Genomic DNA, 17,254 nt, shown 5'->3' with positions numbered 1-17,254 from the left:
GATTTTATTTGAGATAGAAGCGAGAGTGAGAGAGCACGAGTGGGGAAGAGGTAGAGGGAGAGGAAGAAGCAGGCTCTCCACTGAACAGGGGCTCAATCCCAGGACCCCGGGATCGTAACCTGAGCAGAAGGCAGACGCTTAACTGACTGAGCCACCCAGGTGCCCCTAGGAAACAAATTCTTTTGAAAAGCAATTTTGATTGTTGTACCATCTTTAAGTACTGTAACTCTCCTAAATATAAACATAAGTGCTTTTAAAGAAATTATTGACCCTTGTTATCTTAGTTATTTTTGTTAAGATAATGTTTTCTACATAGGGATCCGAAGGGGTACGTGCACCCCGATGTTTATAGCAGCAATGTTCACAATAGCCAAACTGTGGAAAGAGCCAAGATGTCCATTGACAGATGAATGGATAAAGAAGATGTGGTATATATACACAATGGAATATTATGCAGCCATCAAAAGGAATGAGATCTTGCCATTTGCAGTGACGTGGATAGAACTGGAGGGTGTTATGCTGAGTGAAATAAGTCAATCAGAGAAAGACATGTATCATATGACCTCACTGATATGAGGAATTCTTAATCTCAGGAAACAAATGGAAGGATGCTGGAGTGGTGGGGGGGTGGGAGGGATGGGGCAGCTGGGTGATAGACATTGGGGAAGGGTATGTGCTATGGTGAGCTCTGTGAATTGTGCAAGACTGTTGAATCACAGATCTGTACTTCTGAAACAAATAATGCAATATATGTTAAAAAAAAAAAAAGGAGATAGCAGGAGGGGAAGAATGAAGCAGGGGAAATCGGAGGGGGAGATGAACCATGAGAGACGATGGACTCTGAAAACCAAACTGAGGGTTCTAGAAGGGAGGGGGGTGGGAGGATGGGTTAGCCTGGTGATGGGTATTAAAGAGGGCACACTCCGCATGGAGCACTGGGTGTTATACACAAACAATGAATCATGGAACACTACATCAGAAACTAATGATGTACTGTATGGTGATTAACATAACAATAAAAAATTTTTTAAAAGGAGAGAAAAAAAGATAATGTTTTCTATTGAGATTTAAATTTTTATAGTGTGGAATATGTGGCAACATTTAGTAGTGACAGTAACCTCATTTTTTTTTTTTTGTATATGGTATAGGAAAGTGCTTTCTTGAATGTTTTCCTTAATCGTCATCAATGTATTTTTTTCTCTTATTATTGAGTTTTTTATTTTAAAAGCTTATCACATGGGGCACCTGGGTGGCTCAGTTGGAAGCATCTGCCTTTGGCTCAGGTCATGATTCTGGGGTCCTGGGATCGAGTCCCGCATCAGGCTCCCTGCTCAGGCTCTCCCTCTGCCCCTCCCCACACTTGTGCTCTCTCCCTCTCTCTCAAATGAATAAATAAAATCGTAATAAAAATAAAAATAAAAAAATAAAAAGCTTATCACAAAAATTACACAATACCCATGAATTAGGAATGAATTTTCTAATGAAAATGCACTTACCCAGGCCACCATATGGGGAAATAACTCATCCACGTGTATAAAAATATCATTTCATTATTTTTTAACATTTAGTTTATTTATCGAATAGTTACTCAGCAAAAAAGAGATCTTGTGGATGAATGTCACATATACTGATGGCTCAGTTTATTTAACTTTGTTGTATAATCTGAAATAGGAACACGTTCCTTTTCCTTGCCATCATACTTCATTGGTTTTGATCCTGTGGATAGCATTTCTGGTCTCTGTTCTAATAAAGCACAGATCCCAGGATACTCTCCTTATTTACACATTTCTGCCCTCCTGCTCAGATTCCACTCAACAAGTCTACCTTAGCTGAATTTCTTGGTGGTTTTGCTAAGATGCTGAATGAACATCTGTGTCTTTTTTCCTACTAGAGAAGCACAGAGTGGAAGTTTTTCAACATTAAATTCCTTGATATTTAAAAATTGCTAGTATACCTTGCCCCAGTTGGTAGTTGGGAGGCAACATTCCCTTTCCACTAATGAGGTGATATCTAGGAGACAGAGCTGGGCAAGCTTGATGAGGTGATATTTCAACCCCTCCAAACTAGAAAGTCAAGGAAGGAGTTGGAAAAAGGAATTTTTAAATATATATCTCATCCTGGGCAAAACCCCCAACTAACCTGTACAAGAAGTTGAAATCCTGCTTAGGTATTCAGGTTGGCCTCTGGGTAACACATAAGTAAAGCAGAACAGAATAGCTTTTCAAGGCCTCTGAAATCCCAATTATCATTCGAAACACAGCCCACGAAAGTACGCCATGACCTGAGGGCTAAATCTGAACTGTTTGCTAAAGTATAACATGTAAGTATGATCCAGATACTCAGAACATAATACCCACATGTCCAGGATACAATCAATCATAAATCACTTGTCATACAAAGAACCAGAAAAATCTCAAGTGAAAAAATACTATTAACAGCAAAAGTGAATTACTCTCTCTAATCCAGCATCTTCTGTTCAAATGTCATCCCAAAGAAGCCTTCCCTGTTGCAATAGGGGAGAGAGATCAGGCTCATCTCCACATATAACAAGGACAAGTGGAACCTCACAGCCAAGTGAGGGGATCAGTAGGTGGAAAATTACAGAGGAGGGTAGGAGAACTCTTTTTTTTTTGTAAGATTTTATTTATTTCACAGAGAGAGACACAGCGAGAAAGGGAACAGAAGCAGGGGGAGTGGGAGAGGGAGAAGCAGGCTTCCCGCGGAGCAGGGAGCCCGATGCGGGGCTCGATCCCAGGATCCCGGGATCATGACCTGAGCCGAAGGCAGATGCTTAACAACTGAGCCACCCAGGCGCCCCTTAAGAATTTATTTTTAAGTAATCTCTACACCCAATGTGGGGCTTGAACTTACAACCCCAAGATCAAGAGTCACATACATTTTCTACTGACTGAGCCAGCCAGGTGCCCCAATTAGGAGAATTCTTGCTAAAGGCAGGCCAAGGATTTACACATCAAAGGTAGGGGATGAGGAACTTGATCAGGGTGGGGGATTTTCTCTAAACTGTTTTAGCAGGATTACTATTAAAATCAAGGAAGTCTTTCTTCATATTCAGGTCAGCACTTTATTTACCATGTCTCTCAGTTTGTTCCTAAACACAGTGTTCATTACCCTGTGTTTTCACATGTGCCCTTACCACTGTATGCAGGCCAATGGAGGAATACTTCACTTTCTGCCTTTATAGGGTTCCTATCTTTGACCCTTTCAATCTCCTTATTAGTCATCAGTATGTTCAGATTTTTTATTTCTTCATGATTTACTCTTGGTAGATTGTATGTTTCTATGAATTCATCCAATTTGTTGGTATAATTATTGGTATAATTATGGTATAATTATCATCCTTTGTAGTCTTCTATGGCCTTTTGTACTTCTGTGGTACCAGTTGTAACATCTCTTTCATTTCTGATTTTATTTATTTGAGTCCTCTTTTTTTCTTGGTGGGTCTAGCTAAAGGTTTGTCAGTTTTGTTTATCTTTTAAAAAACTGGCCCTTGGGGCGCCTGGGTGGCTCAGTCGTTAAGCATCTGCCTTCAGCTCAGATCATGATCCTGAGGTCCTGGGATCGAGCTCTGCATCGGGCTCCCTGCTCATCGGGAAACCTGCTTCTCCCTCTCCCACTCCCCCCTGCTTGTGTTCCTTCTCTCGCTGTCTCTCTCTCTGTCAAATAAATAGATAAAATCTTTTAAAAAAATAAATAAAAATAAAAAACTGGCTCTTTGTTTCATTGATCTTTTCTATTGTATTTTTAGTCTCTATATCATTTATTTCCACTCTGATCTTCCATCTGCTAACTTTGGGCTCCATTCACTCTCCTTTTTCTAGGGCTTGAGGTATAAAGTTAGGTTGTTTATTTGAGATCTTTCTTGTTTTTTGTTTTTTTGTTTTTTAAAATATTTTATTCATTTGATAGAGAGAGACACAGCGAGAGAGGGAACACAAGCAGGGGCAGTGGGAGAGGGAGAAGCAGGCTTCCCGCTGAGCAGGGAGCCCGATGTGGGGCTCAATCCCAGGACCCTGGGATCATGACCTGAGCCCAAGGCAGATGCTTAACGACTGAGCCACCCAGGCACCCCAAGATCTTTCTTGTTTTCTGATGTAGGCATTTATCCCTATGAACTTTTCTCTTAGAACTGTTTTTGCTGCATCCAATAAGTTTTGGTCTGTTGTATTTCCATTTTCATTTGTCTCAAGATATTTTTGATTTCCTTGATTTCTTCTTTGACCCATTGGATGTTCAATAGCACGTGGTTTAATCTCCACGTACTTGTGAATTTTCCAGTTTTCTTCTTGTAATTGATTTCTAGTTCCACACTGTTGTGGTCAGAAAACATGCTTGATATAATTTCAATCTTCTTATATTTACTAAGACTTGTTTTGTGGCCTAAGATATAATCTATCCTGGAGAATGTCCCATGTCTGTTTGAGAAGAATGCGCATTGTGTATCCTGTTGCTTTTGGATCAGTTTTCTGTATATGTCTGTTAAGTCCATCTCACCTAATGTGTCATTCAAAGCCACTGCTTCCTTATTGATTTTCTGTCTGGATGAACTATTCATTGATGAAAGTAGGGTATTAAAGTCCCCTACTATTATTATGTTGCTCTCTATTTCTCCCTTTAGGTCTGTTAATATTTGCTTTATATATTTAGATGCTTTTATGTTGGATATATCAGCCATTTTTTTAAAGATTTTATTTATTTATTTGAGAGAGAGAGAGAGAGAGAGAGAGAGAGAGAGAGCATGAGTGGGGGAGGGGCAGAGGGAGAGGAAGAGAGAGGGAGAGAAGCAGACTTTGCACTGAGCAGGGAGCCTGATGCTGGGCTTAATCCCAGGACCCTGAGATCATGACCCGAGCCGAAGGCAGATGCTTAACCAGCTGAGCCACCCAGGCGCCCCAGCCTTTATTTCTTTAAATAAGCTTTCTACCACTTTCTCCCTCTCTTCTCCTTCTGGGGACTCCAGTGATATGGATAATATTTCTGTTTATGGTATTCCATAAGTCCCATAGACTTTCTTCTTGCATTTTCATTCTTTCCTTATTTTTACTCCTCTAACTGGATAAGTTCAATTGATTTGTCTTCTAGCTCAATGATTCTTCTGCTTATTCAAGTCTGTTGTTGAAGCTCTCTTTCGAATTCTTCAGTCCAGTCATTGTATTCAGTTCACAAATGTGTTTCCTTTTGATGTTTTCTCTTTGTTGAACTTCTCATTTTATTCCTGTACTGTTTTCCTGATATCATTAAATTGTTCATTTGTGTTCTCTTGTACATCTTTGAGCATCTTTAGAACAATTATTTTGAACTCACTGCAGGGAAATTGCTGGATCTCCATTTGTTGTGGGGGGTTAGTTACTGGAGGTTTACTGTGTTCCTTCAGTGGAGACATGTTTCCCTGATCCTTTGTCATCCTTGTGGCTTTGTGTAGGTGTCTGTGCATTTGAGTAAGCAGTTACCTATTCCAGACTTTATGGACTGACTTCCATACGTGAAGCCTTTTGCCTTTGGGTGGGTTATGCTGGCCTCTGCTGTATCCTCTGGTCCACTGGTGTGGGGCACACCTAGTGCAGGGGCTGTGACATCACCAGGGCTAATCGGGTATGATGCCTCTTTGGCTCAGGATGCCGTGGAACACAGCCTCAACAACTAAATGGTCCTTTGCAAGCACCATGGGGTCTGCAGTGGCTACAAGGGCCGCTGCCTTTGGCAGCGCCTCCAGTTCTGGTGGCCAGAGACCCAGGCAGACAGCCATGGTGGCTGGAGCCGGTGGTGTGTGCACATTCAGCTGTAGGGGCCAGCTGCAAATGCCTGTGTAATGGCAGGATCCAGTTGCAGACACCCATGTAGTGATGGGGGTCAGGGCAGGCAGCAGCGGCCACGGCCAACTATGAGCTCACTGGCAGCTGTGGAGGCCCTGGCTTTTGGCATGCTCTCCTATTGCTGCATACTTTCCCCCAGGCATGCAGAGAGCAGCGGAGGCTAATGCTGGGGTTGGGCTGGACAGATGCAGGTGCATAACCTGGAGGGTTTGGGGGAGGGACTCAGGTGACAGGCATCTGGAAAAAAAAAAAAAAAAAAAAAAGGTGGCAAAATATCTTCAGGGTATCTGTGGTGTCAGTGCTGGCTGTTGGCTTCATCAGTGATGAAATCTGCTGAGTTTGTCTGCACTGCGTTCTCTGTACAACAGCGGCTATTTGAAGATGAATGTTCGTGTGCCTCATGGCCTGGCCCTATGTCCACGTTACATCTTATCCCAGATTATACCTCTGAGAGTCTCTTATCGTCCATGCAGTTAGAAAAGCAGATATGATAAAGGGACATGATCTGAGAATAATTGAGAACTTGGATACATATGAGCAGTAGTTTCGCTGGTTACTTGGAAAAAGGCAAACACAGAAGGTGTTAAACTGATGAATGTCAATACGGGTAATCAGACCAAAGTGCTATATAGTTTACATTTTTCTTGTCAATGTGAAAAAAACCCAGGCCTGGGGTGCCTGGGTGGCTCCATCAGTTAAGTGTCTCACTCTTGATTTTGGCTTAGGCTGTAATCCCAGGGTTGTGGGATTGAGCCCTGTGTTGGGCTCTGTGCTCAGCGTGGAGTCTGCTTGTCCCTCTCCCTCCCCCTCTACCCCTCCCCCTGCTTGCACACACACACTCTCAAATAAATGAATAAATCTAAGATAAAATAAAATAAAAACCCAGGCCTTCCTAGTTGGATCAGCAGCAAAGGTGATGTCATTGAGAAGCTACCCCATACACCCAGGTAATGCACATTCCTTTCTTGCTAGCTGATAATACTCATGTCATCTCTTCCCTGGGACCCAGAAGCAGAGTGTTTGCAGTTTACAACCGCATGCATGGTGTTGTGCACTGGCTACTTCCTCGAATTCTGCACTTGGCAGCTGCATGGAATCCTGCTCTCCGAAGGCTCTTCAGGTACTCTAGCAAACACTTCAGAGTCTGGAAGATCACATCCAGTGTTATGGTGACAAGGGAAGATGTTTACTGTCACCCCACAAGTATGAAAGAATGAAGGACTTTGGAGACCCATTGGGAAGGGTTGGTAATGATCACAGGTGAAGCCTTTCCATCAAAGGTAAGCTGGTGGAAGTTGCAGTGGTGTCACAAGAAGGTGGGTGAATCCCCCACTGATTTCATCAGTGATTTGCAGATGTTTTCTCTATGTTTGTAGGCCCGGATCTAAGGGCAGGTGAAATTCACCCTCTGATCCCAACCACCTTTGTCTTGGCCCTTTGCTGTTCTCTAAATTCATATTAGGGAAAATGCTATGGGAAGGCAAGGGCAGACTATTACTCAAATCTTAGGTGCAGCTATTCTATTTTGGTAAACTCCAGAGAAGACAAAGAAAAAATGAAGAAATTGAAAAAACTGCTCTGTCAGTTGCTCAGAACTATTTGCTACAGGGAATAACCTTCACTCTGGACAACCTATGAAAGGGACAAAAGAAGAAGGGAAAATGTACATCAGTATTGCCAGAAGTCAGGATATTAGAAGGGGGATTATAGAAAGAGAGTCTAGAGGATGCAAGAATGACATAAACAGGAAAGCCCAGAAAGCTAGGGAATACTTGATAAATGGCTTAAAATGCACAGATTTATGGAATCTGAGTTGGGAACTGGGGATACTGGTGCTACTTATTCTGCAATTTTCTCAGGAATTTCTCACATTCTATTTGGTGATAGATCAATATAGGATGTTGGTATGCTGGATCAGCCTTTTCACTTTACCTTTTCTTATTTTTTCCATTTCATCCATGTCCCCACATTGACAGGTCCTCTGACTGATGAACATGTTTTCTTACTTTCTCCTGATTCTTCTGTACACCAACTGGTCAGAGTCCAGCTGTGCAACTTAAAGGCTATCATATTCTGTTCTCCAAATGGAGTGGCTGTGGAGCTCCTCTGAAGGCAGTACCAGAAATGGTTACTATGTGTCCACCAAAAGAAAGGAGATATGGTAGAGTTTCAGTCTCAGAGCATGGTAGGAAAGCATCCTAAGTTGAAACAAATCAATACATTGTTTTGGGCCTTAGGGAATAATGATACCTGTTACATCCAAACTCTAGTGCTGATAAAGATATTTTACCAAAGGGATAAGCCATAGCCATGTATAAAACAATATCCTTTGTCAAGAGCTCAATTAGAAGGAATACAAACAATTATAAAAGAGAATAAGAGAAGGGATAATTTTCAAAAGGCACTTACCATGTAATACTCCTGTGTTTCCAATAAAGAAGGAAATTAAATTTGATAAAGATGGTTGCCCAGGGCGCCTGGGTGGCTCAGTTGGTTGAGCGACTGCCTTCGGCTCAGGTCATGGTCCTGGAGTCCCGGGATCGAGTCCCTCATCGGGCTCCCTGCTCAGCGGGGGGTCTGCTTCTCCCTCTGAAGCTCTTCCCTCTCGTGCTCTCTATCTCTCATTCTCTCTCTCTCTCAAATAAATAAATAAAATCTTAAAAAAAAGATGGTTGCCCACTATATAAATTTGTACAGGATCTTAAAGAACTAAGAAAAATTTGTTGTTCCACTAACCTATGCAACTACTCTGACTTTGGTACCTTTGTCTGCCAAGTTTTCCTCTGTAATTGATTTATCTTCTGCGTATCTGGTAACGATAAAGATTATAGTAAGGATTATGATGGTGATTATGATGGGATGAAGAGAGTGAAGAAGTTGCTGCTGCTGCTGGCAATAATAGTGACTGTGATGAATATTTTTTTTTTTCTTAGAGAGAGGAAGCAAGAGACAGAGCATGAGTGGAGGGGAGCGGCAGAGGGAGAGGGAGAAGCAGGCTTCCCGCTGAGCAGGGAGCCAGATGCCGGGCTCGATCCCAGGACCCCGCGATCATGACCTGAGCCGAAGGCAGATGCTCAGCAGACTGAGCCACCCAGGCACCCCAGACTGTGATGAATATTAATGAATATGCTGACAAGGCTGGTGAGAATGATGAGAGTGATAATGGTGATGATGTAGGTGATGATGATGAATATGAAAATGATGGACACAATCACAATGATAGGGTTGACAATGATAATGCTAGTTGTGGTAAAGGTGATGATGGTGGCAATATGATACTGAAGATGCTGCTGCTGATGGTGATAATATACATGAGGATGATGGATATGATGGTGATGATAATGGTAAAGAAAAGGGTAAAAAAGGATGATGGTGATGATGAAGATGAAGATGATGGTAATGTTAATTGTAATGACAAGGAAAATATTGATGATGGTGAGAATAATGATAGTAATGATGATGATGATGATAGAAATAATTAAGATGATGGTGATAATCATGATGATGATGATAGTTGTGATGACGACGATGATGATGATAGTGGTGATGATGAAGAGAATACGAAGAATGATGATGATGATGATGAAGATGATGATGGTTATTGTGGTTAAGATTGAAAATAGTGGGATAGTGATGATGATGGTGATGATGAATGCAAAGCTGCTGAAGACAATGGTAGTGATGAAAATGATGAGAACAGTGATGAGAATAAGGATGATGCCGTGAAGATGATGGTGACTATGGTGGTGATGGAGATATTGTGGATGTATTGTAATAACAATTGTGATAGCAATTGTAATTGTAATAACAATTATCATTACGATGGTCATGAGATGGTGATGTAATTGTAATAACAAGTGTATTAACAATTGTATTGTATGTTGTAATAACATATATAGAATTGTAATAACCATTGGATTGTAATAACAATTATCATTATGATGGTCATGAGATGGTGATGAAGATGATTGTGATGATAATAAGGGTATTGAAGAGTATGAATGATGATGATGACATGTTCATGATAAAGATGATGATGCTAGTGGTTTTAATGGTAAAGATAATATAATGAAGATGATGGCTATGATGAAGAAGACAAAGATGGTGGTAATGATGAAATGATGATGATGTTCATAATAGTAAAGCTAATGATAATGAGGACATTGAAAATGATGGTGGTAATAATAAAAATGATGATTATAATGATGATTATGAGGTTGATGATGGTGATGATGATAATTGTGACAACTGTGATGATAACAGCAATGATTGTGATGGTCATGGTTATGAGGATAGTGCAAATGATAATTAAGATGATGATGTGATGATGATGATGAAGATAAAAAAGAAGCTGATGTTGATAGTGAGATAAAGATAATGATTTGGATTCTATTATGATGATGGGGATGAGTGCAAAAATGATGAAAATGATGGTAATGCTGAATAGGAAGATAATCGTGATGCTTATGTGAGGAATATGGAAACGGTGAAAGTGATGATGATGGTAATGATGATGTTCATTATGCTGGTAATGAGGGCAACGATGGTGATGATGAAGATATTGTAGATGTTGGTGACGGTGCTGATAATTGTGATGAGAATGGTGATGATGAAGATGATGACGGCAGTGATGATGGTAATGTTAATGGTGAGGATGATGGTGATGGTTACATTGATGATTAAGGTTATGATGATGGTGATGAGGAAATGATAATAGCAATGATGTTGAAGATGAAGATGGTGGTGGACATGGTGATAATCACAGTGATAGAGATGATGCTGTTGTTGATGATAGTGACTTTATTGGTGATGATGATAAGGATGGTGAAGATAATGAGGATGATGGTAAAGATGATGAAATGATGGCAATGTACACATTGGTGGTGATGATAGCCATTGGTGGTGAGAAATATGGGGAAAATAATGTTGGTGATTATGGTAAAGATCATGATATTGATGATTTTGATGATAAGAATCTGATGATGTCGAATCTTATGAGCAGTATGAAGATGGTGATGTGATGATGATGATAGTGATGATGATGATTTTGGTGATATTGGTGATAATGGTGATGATGGTGATAATTATGGAGATGAAGATAATGCTGATTGTGATGATAACTGCTGATAATGGTGAGGATGAGGATGGTGATGATGATTAATATGAAGATGATGGTAATTGATAATGATGATGTAGAAAATGGTAATAACACAGAAGATGATGAAAATGGTATTAACATAGATGATAAATATGGTCATAATTCAGTAATGATGTTGGTGATAATGAAGATGATGCTAAGGGTGATTGATGATGGTGGTGATTATGATTATGGTGAAGGTAAAAATAGTGATGGTGCTGATGATGAAAGTGACAGCTGGGGTTCTTTAGATGATAAAGATGGTTGTGATGACAGCCTGGGCTGCCATAACAAAATACCACAGACTGGGTGGCTTAAACAGCAGAAATTTATTTTCTAACAGTTCTGGACACTGGTAGTCTAAAATGAAAGTGCTGGTAGGGTTGGTTTCTGGTGAGATCTCTCTTCTTAGCTTGCAGATGGACACCTTCTCATTATGTCCTCACATGACCTTTTCTCTGTGTATGAGCAGAGAATAGTGAGCTCTGTTGTCTCTCTCTCTTCTTGTAAAGACACAAATCCAATAGGAATAGAGCCCTATCTTGATGACTGCATTTAACGTTACCTCCTCAAGGCCCTATCTCCAAATACAGTCACACTAGGGGTTAGAGCTTCAACATATGAATTTGGGGGGCATAATTTAGTCCGTAACAGAAGGTGACAATGATAATGAAGATGATGGTGAGGGGTGATGATGATGAGGATGACCATGGTTATAGTGAAGATGGCAATGATGTTGATGATCATGTCAATGATGGTGAAGATGATGATGGGAATAATGATGGTGATCTGCTGCTGCTGCTGCTGGTGATAAAGATGATGGTTTTGATTATTATGAAGATTCTTTTGATTATGCAGATGATGTTCGTAATTGTGTAGGTGATGGTAATAATGATGAAGATGATGTTTATGGTGATGATGGTGATGACGATGGCGATGCTGGTGAGGATGATGATACTGATAATCATGGTGACAGTGATGATGATGGCAATGGGGAAAGGGAAGGAGGGATGAATTAGATGGGGCACAGGAGATTTTTAGGGCAGTGAAACTATTCTGTATGGTACTGGAATGGTGGATAATATATCTAAACCCATAGAACGTTTAAGACAAGAGTGAACCCTAATATAAACTATGAACTTTTGTTAATAATAATGTATCAATATTGCCTCATCATTTATAACATATGCACAACATTATTGTAAGATATTAATAGTAGGGGAAACTGTGTGTGCATGTATATTGGTGGGTGGGTGAGTGGGGATGTTGGGATATATGAGAACTCTGTACATTTTGCTCAATTTTTAGAGAAAACTGCTCTAAAAAGTAAAGTGTACTGATTTTTTAAAAAGCCAATCAGTCTACAAATGAGCAGGAAAGAATAGATCAACAATAAAAGCATCAAGTTTAGATTGATATCTAACTTTGGAATGGTATTCTGGACTCAAGGAAGCAATGGAGCTATTATTTTTTTAAATAGTGAGGAAAAGAACTTTGAGCCTAGACTTTTTATCTAGCTAAATTGTTATTCAAATGTGAGGGAATAATAAAAATGGTCTTTGGGTAACTAGGCCTTAGGGGGTTTGTTATACAAGAACACAAATTGAAACTGGAACAGAAGAAGTACTCAAATAAAAATAGAAACAAATCCAAATGATAGTTCTAGAAATATAGCAACTTTGGATGACCAAATTTCTTTGCTAAGTTTTTGATGCCTTAAAAGTAAAATAAAAATAATTTCAGAAGTAAAGAGAAGAAAAAGTGAACATATATTCATCAAAATCCATAATTAAAATTATAGGCCATATTAACATAATGGAGATGACAGGTGACCAAATTAATTTAAGAACATGCTGAACTTCTAGTTTTATTAGGGAGAAGCTACAGATACTAATATCTTTAAGAAGTTAAAAAAGTAGGGTGCCTAGGTGGCTCAGTTCATTAAGCATCTACCTTCATCTCAGCTCATGGTCCCAGGGTCCTGGGATGGAGGCCAGTGTTGGGCTCCCTGCTCAGTGGGAAGTCTGCTTCTCCTTCTCCTGCTGCCACTTTCCCTGCTTGTGCTCTCTCGCTCTCTCTCTATCAAATAAATGAATAAATCTTAAAAAGAAAGAAATTAAGAAAAGTAAATATACATGAGTATGATTCTTATTTAATTAATTTATTTAATTAGCTTCAGAGGTAGAATTTAGTGATTCATTAGTTGCATATAACACTGAGTGCTCATTACATCAAGTGCCCTCCTTAATGCCCATCACCCAATTATCCCTTCCCCCACCCACCTCCCCTCCAGCAACCCTCAGTTTGTTTCCTAGAGTTCAGAGTCTCTTATGGTTTGCCTTCCTCTCAATTTTCATTGTACTTTATTTTTCCTTCCTTTCCCCTATGTTCATCTATTTTGTTTCTTAAATTCCACATATGAGTGAAATCATTTCTCTGACTGACTTATTTTGCTTAGCATAATACCCTCTAGCTCCATCCACCTTGCTGAAAATGGCAAGATTTCATTCTTTTTGATGGCTGAGTAATATTCCATTGTATACAAACACACAAGTACATACCACATCTTCTTTATCCATTCATCTGTCAGTGGACATCTGGGCTCTTTCCATATTTTGGCTATTGTGGACATTGCTGCTATAAACATTGGGGTGCATGTGCCCCTTCGAATCACTATGTTTGTATCCTTTGGATAAATACCGAGTAGTACAATTGCTAGGTTGGGGGTAGCTCTATTTTTAACTTTTTGAGGAACCTCCATACTCTTTTCCAGAGGGGCTGCACCAGTTTGCATCCCCACCAACAGTGTGAGAGGGTTCCCCTTTCTCTGCATCCTCACCAACATCTGTTGTTTCCTGAGTTGTTAATTTTAGCCATTCTGACTGGTACGTGGTGGTATCTCATTGTAGTTTTGATTTGTATTTCCCTGATACCAAGTGATGTTGAGCATTTTTTCATGTGTCTGTTGGCCATCTGGATGTCTTCTTTGGAGAAATGTCTGTTCATAACTTCTGCCCATTTCTTGACTTGGATTTTTGTTTTTTTTGGGTGTTGAGTTTGATAAGTTCTTTATAGATCTTGGATACTAGCCCTTTATCCGATAAGACATTTGCAAATATCTTCTCCCATTCTGTCGGTTGCCTTTTAGTTTTGTTGACTGTTTCCTTTGCTGTGCAAAAGCTTTTTATCTTGATGAAGTCCCAATAGTTCATTTTTGCTTTTGTTTCCCTTGTCTCTGGAGACATGTCTAGCAAGAAGTTTCTGCGGCCGAGGTCAGAGAGGTTGTGGCCTGTGTTCTCTTCCAGGATTTTGATGGATTCCTGTCTCATACTTAGGTCTTTCATCCATTTTGAGTTTATTTTTGTGTATGCTGTAAGGAAACAGTCCAGTTTCATTCTTCTGCATGTGGCTGTCCAATTTTCCCAACACAATTTGTTGAAGAGACTGTCTTTTCTCCATTGGGTATCCTTTCCTGCTTTGTCGAAGATTACTTGATCATAGAGTTGAGGGTCCATTCCTGGGTTCTCTATTCTGTTCCACTGATCTATGTGTCTGTTTTTGTGCCAGTACCATACTGTCTTGGTCACTACAGCTTTGTAATACAGCTTGAAGTCTGGAATTGTGATGCCTCCAGCTTTGGTTTTCTTTTTCAGCATTCCTTTGGCTATTCGGGGTCTTTTTTGGTTCCATACAAATTTCAGGATTGTTTTTTCCAGCTCTGTGAAAAATGTTGATGGTATTTTGATAGAGATTGCTTTGAATGTGTAGGTTCCTTTGGGTAGGTAAGACATTTTAACAGTATTTGTTCTTCCAATGCATGAGTGTGGAATGTTTTTCCATTTCTTTGTGTCTTCCCCAATTTCTTTCACAAGCAATCTATAGTTTTCAGAGTACAGATCCTTTCCCTCTTTGGTTAGGTTTATTGCTAGGTCTCTTACGGTTTTTGGTGCAATTGTAAATGGGATCGATTCCTTGATTTCTCTTTCTTCTGCCTCATTGTTAGTGCTGACTTCTGTGCATTGATTTTATATCCTGCGACTATGATGAACTCCTGTATCCGTTCTAGCAATTTTTGGGTGGAGTCTTTTGGGTTTTCTACATAGACTATCATGTTGTCTGCGAAAAGTGGAAGTTTGACTTCTTTGCCAATTTTGGATGCCTTTTCTTTCTTTCTTTCTTTCTTTCTTTCTTTCTTTCTTTCTTTCTTTCTTTCTTTCTTTCTTTTCTTTCTTTCTTTCTTTCTTTTCTCTTTCTTTCTTTCTTTTCTCTTTCTTTCTTTCTTTCTTTCTTCCTTTCTTCCTTTCTTTCTTCCTTTCTTCCTTCCTTCCTTCCTTCCTTCCTTCCTTCCTTCCTTTCTTTCTTTCTTCCTTCCTCCCTCCCTTCCTTCCTTCCTTCCTTCCTTCCTTTCTTTCTTTCTTTCTTTTTGTCTGATTGCTGAGGCTAGGATTTTCAGTACTATGTTGAACAACAGCAGTGAGAGAGGACCCCCCTGTGGTGTTCCTGACCTTAGGGGAAAAGCTCTCAGTTTTTTCCCATTGAGGATGATGTTAGGTATGGGTTTTTCGTATATGGCTTTTATGATATTGAGGTATGTTTCTTCTATCCCTACACTGCAGAGAGTTTTTATCAGGAATGGATGCAGTATTTTGTCAAATGCTTTTTCTGCATCTAGAGGATGTTATGGTTCTTGTTCTTTCTTTTATTAATGTGGTGCATCACATTGATTGATTTGTGGATGTTGAACCACCCTTTTAGCCCAGGAATAAATCCCACTTGTTCGTGGTGAAACTCCTTTTATGGTACTGGTGGATCCTATTAGCTAGTATCTTGGTGAGAATATTTGCATCCATGTTCATCAGGGATATTGGTCAGTCATTCCCCTTTTTGGTGAGGTCTTTGTCTGGCTTTGGGACCAAAGTAATGCTGGCCCATGAGTATGATTCTTAAGTTAAGGGCAAACAACACAGAACATTAAAAACATAAATTTTAGAACAATAGGGAGAAGAAGAAAACACTGTTCAATAGAAAGGACTTAGTGGATATAAGAGAAATGAAAAGGAAATCTGTAATATAATCTGATTCCAGGTATTTCACAGAAGCTTATTCATCAGTGTAAATTCATTTAGTCCAACCTTAAGAAAATCAGATTTCCTCTTGTTTTAGACACCAGTTTACCAAACATGAAGTTTTCCAGTCCCCAAGATTTTAATATTTTATGAGGCCCCTATGCTTAGCTATAAAGCAATTAGTGCCTATGTAGCTGGTCTCCAAATTATGGCATCCATACTTTGTGTTCTGATCCTTGCTCCAAGCACAGTCTTATGCTCTGGTCATAAAGAAACAAAGATATATACATATACCGTGTGTGTGTGTGTGCATGTGTGTTTAGTTGCTAAGGATAAATATGAACATTTTATACTTAAAAACAGCCTGTTGAAAAGAAAAAAAAAAGGAACTCAAGAAGATACTCTGGTGGCTACTCTCCTTTTGTTCACTAGAGGGAGATCATGATTCATTTTTACTCGATTGAAAAATACATAATTACAACTTTTTAAAGAAGTGAACCTGTTTTTTCCATTCTCCCTACTCTGAGCCAATATTTTCTTTCCAGGGAATCACTGTCCTTCTACTTGATCCAGAGGCTCTGGAAGTATAAAAATGTTTAAGAGGATTAATCTGTGCCCTAGGGCATAATGGAAGCTAACAAAGTTTACGTTTCTTCCTTAGGTTGTTGAGTCACAGCAGATGCTAAATGACTGCTCTAACTAGAGTCCTGCTAAGCTGGTAGCAATGGCTATCTGAGCTACAGAGGCCCCCTTCTGCGCCCCCCGCAACCCCTACTATTATTTCTGTAGCCCGGATTTAGTGAGGCAGCCAGCGGTGAAGGAAAATTTGGTTTTTCCAGTTACTGCCCCCAAAATGCTGTTTCAGTTCAACGTCTGCCAGAGCTTAGTAGCCTTCTAAATGCAATGGGAAAGCAAAAACCGCTTCTTTTTTTAAATAAAGATTTTACAGTTGTGATATTCGAGGGTATCATTTGATTCCCTAAATGTAGGCATGTCTAGAAAGTAAGGAGCGTAGGAAGGATCAAAAGAAATATTCACAACCTGCAGATTAAGAATATAAATTATGATTCAGTAAGGGGACAGCGTTTTCCTGATAGAACTGGTCAGAGACTCAGGAAGTGCAGGGAGCCTTTGATCTTTTCACCAACAGGACACCTTGGGACACAGTAGGTTTAACTACACTCAGGTGAGGCTAGAACCTGAGATGTCTGGAAGGGGGC

At 39.8% G+C, this 17,254-nt stretch overlaps 1 protein-coding gene across 1 annotated transcript in view; it reads left to right on the top strand.

The window, feature by feature from the left end:
• Nucleotides 1-7,941, top strand: part of LOC141370359 (uncharacterized) — a 34,560-nt gene extending 26,619 nt beyond the window's left edge. Inside the window, exons 4-5 of the mRNA XM_073879085.1 lie at nt 6,844-6,951; nt 7,808-7,941. Of these exons, the coding sequence (XP_073735186.1) occupies nt 6,844-6,951; nt 7,808-7,941 (242 nt within the window). The remainder of the gene's footprint in view (nt 1-6,843; nt 6,952-7,807) is intronic.
• The last annotated feature ends 9,313 nt before the right edge of the window (nt 7,942-17,254 follow it).

Source organism: Callorhinus ursinus, unplaced genomic scaffold (genome assembly GCF_003265705.2).
Source record: "Callorhinus ursinus isolate GAN/ISIS: 27379988/994484 unplaced genomic scaffold, GSC_fseal_2.0 scaffold33, whole genome shotgun sequence".
Taxonomy (NCBI): Eukaryota; Metazoa; Chordata; class Mammalia; order Carnivora; family Otariidae; genus Callorhinus; species Callorhinus ursinus.
Note: the sequence above shows the minus strand (reverse complement) of the source record. Positions and strands in the feature narration are given on the sequence as shown.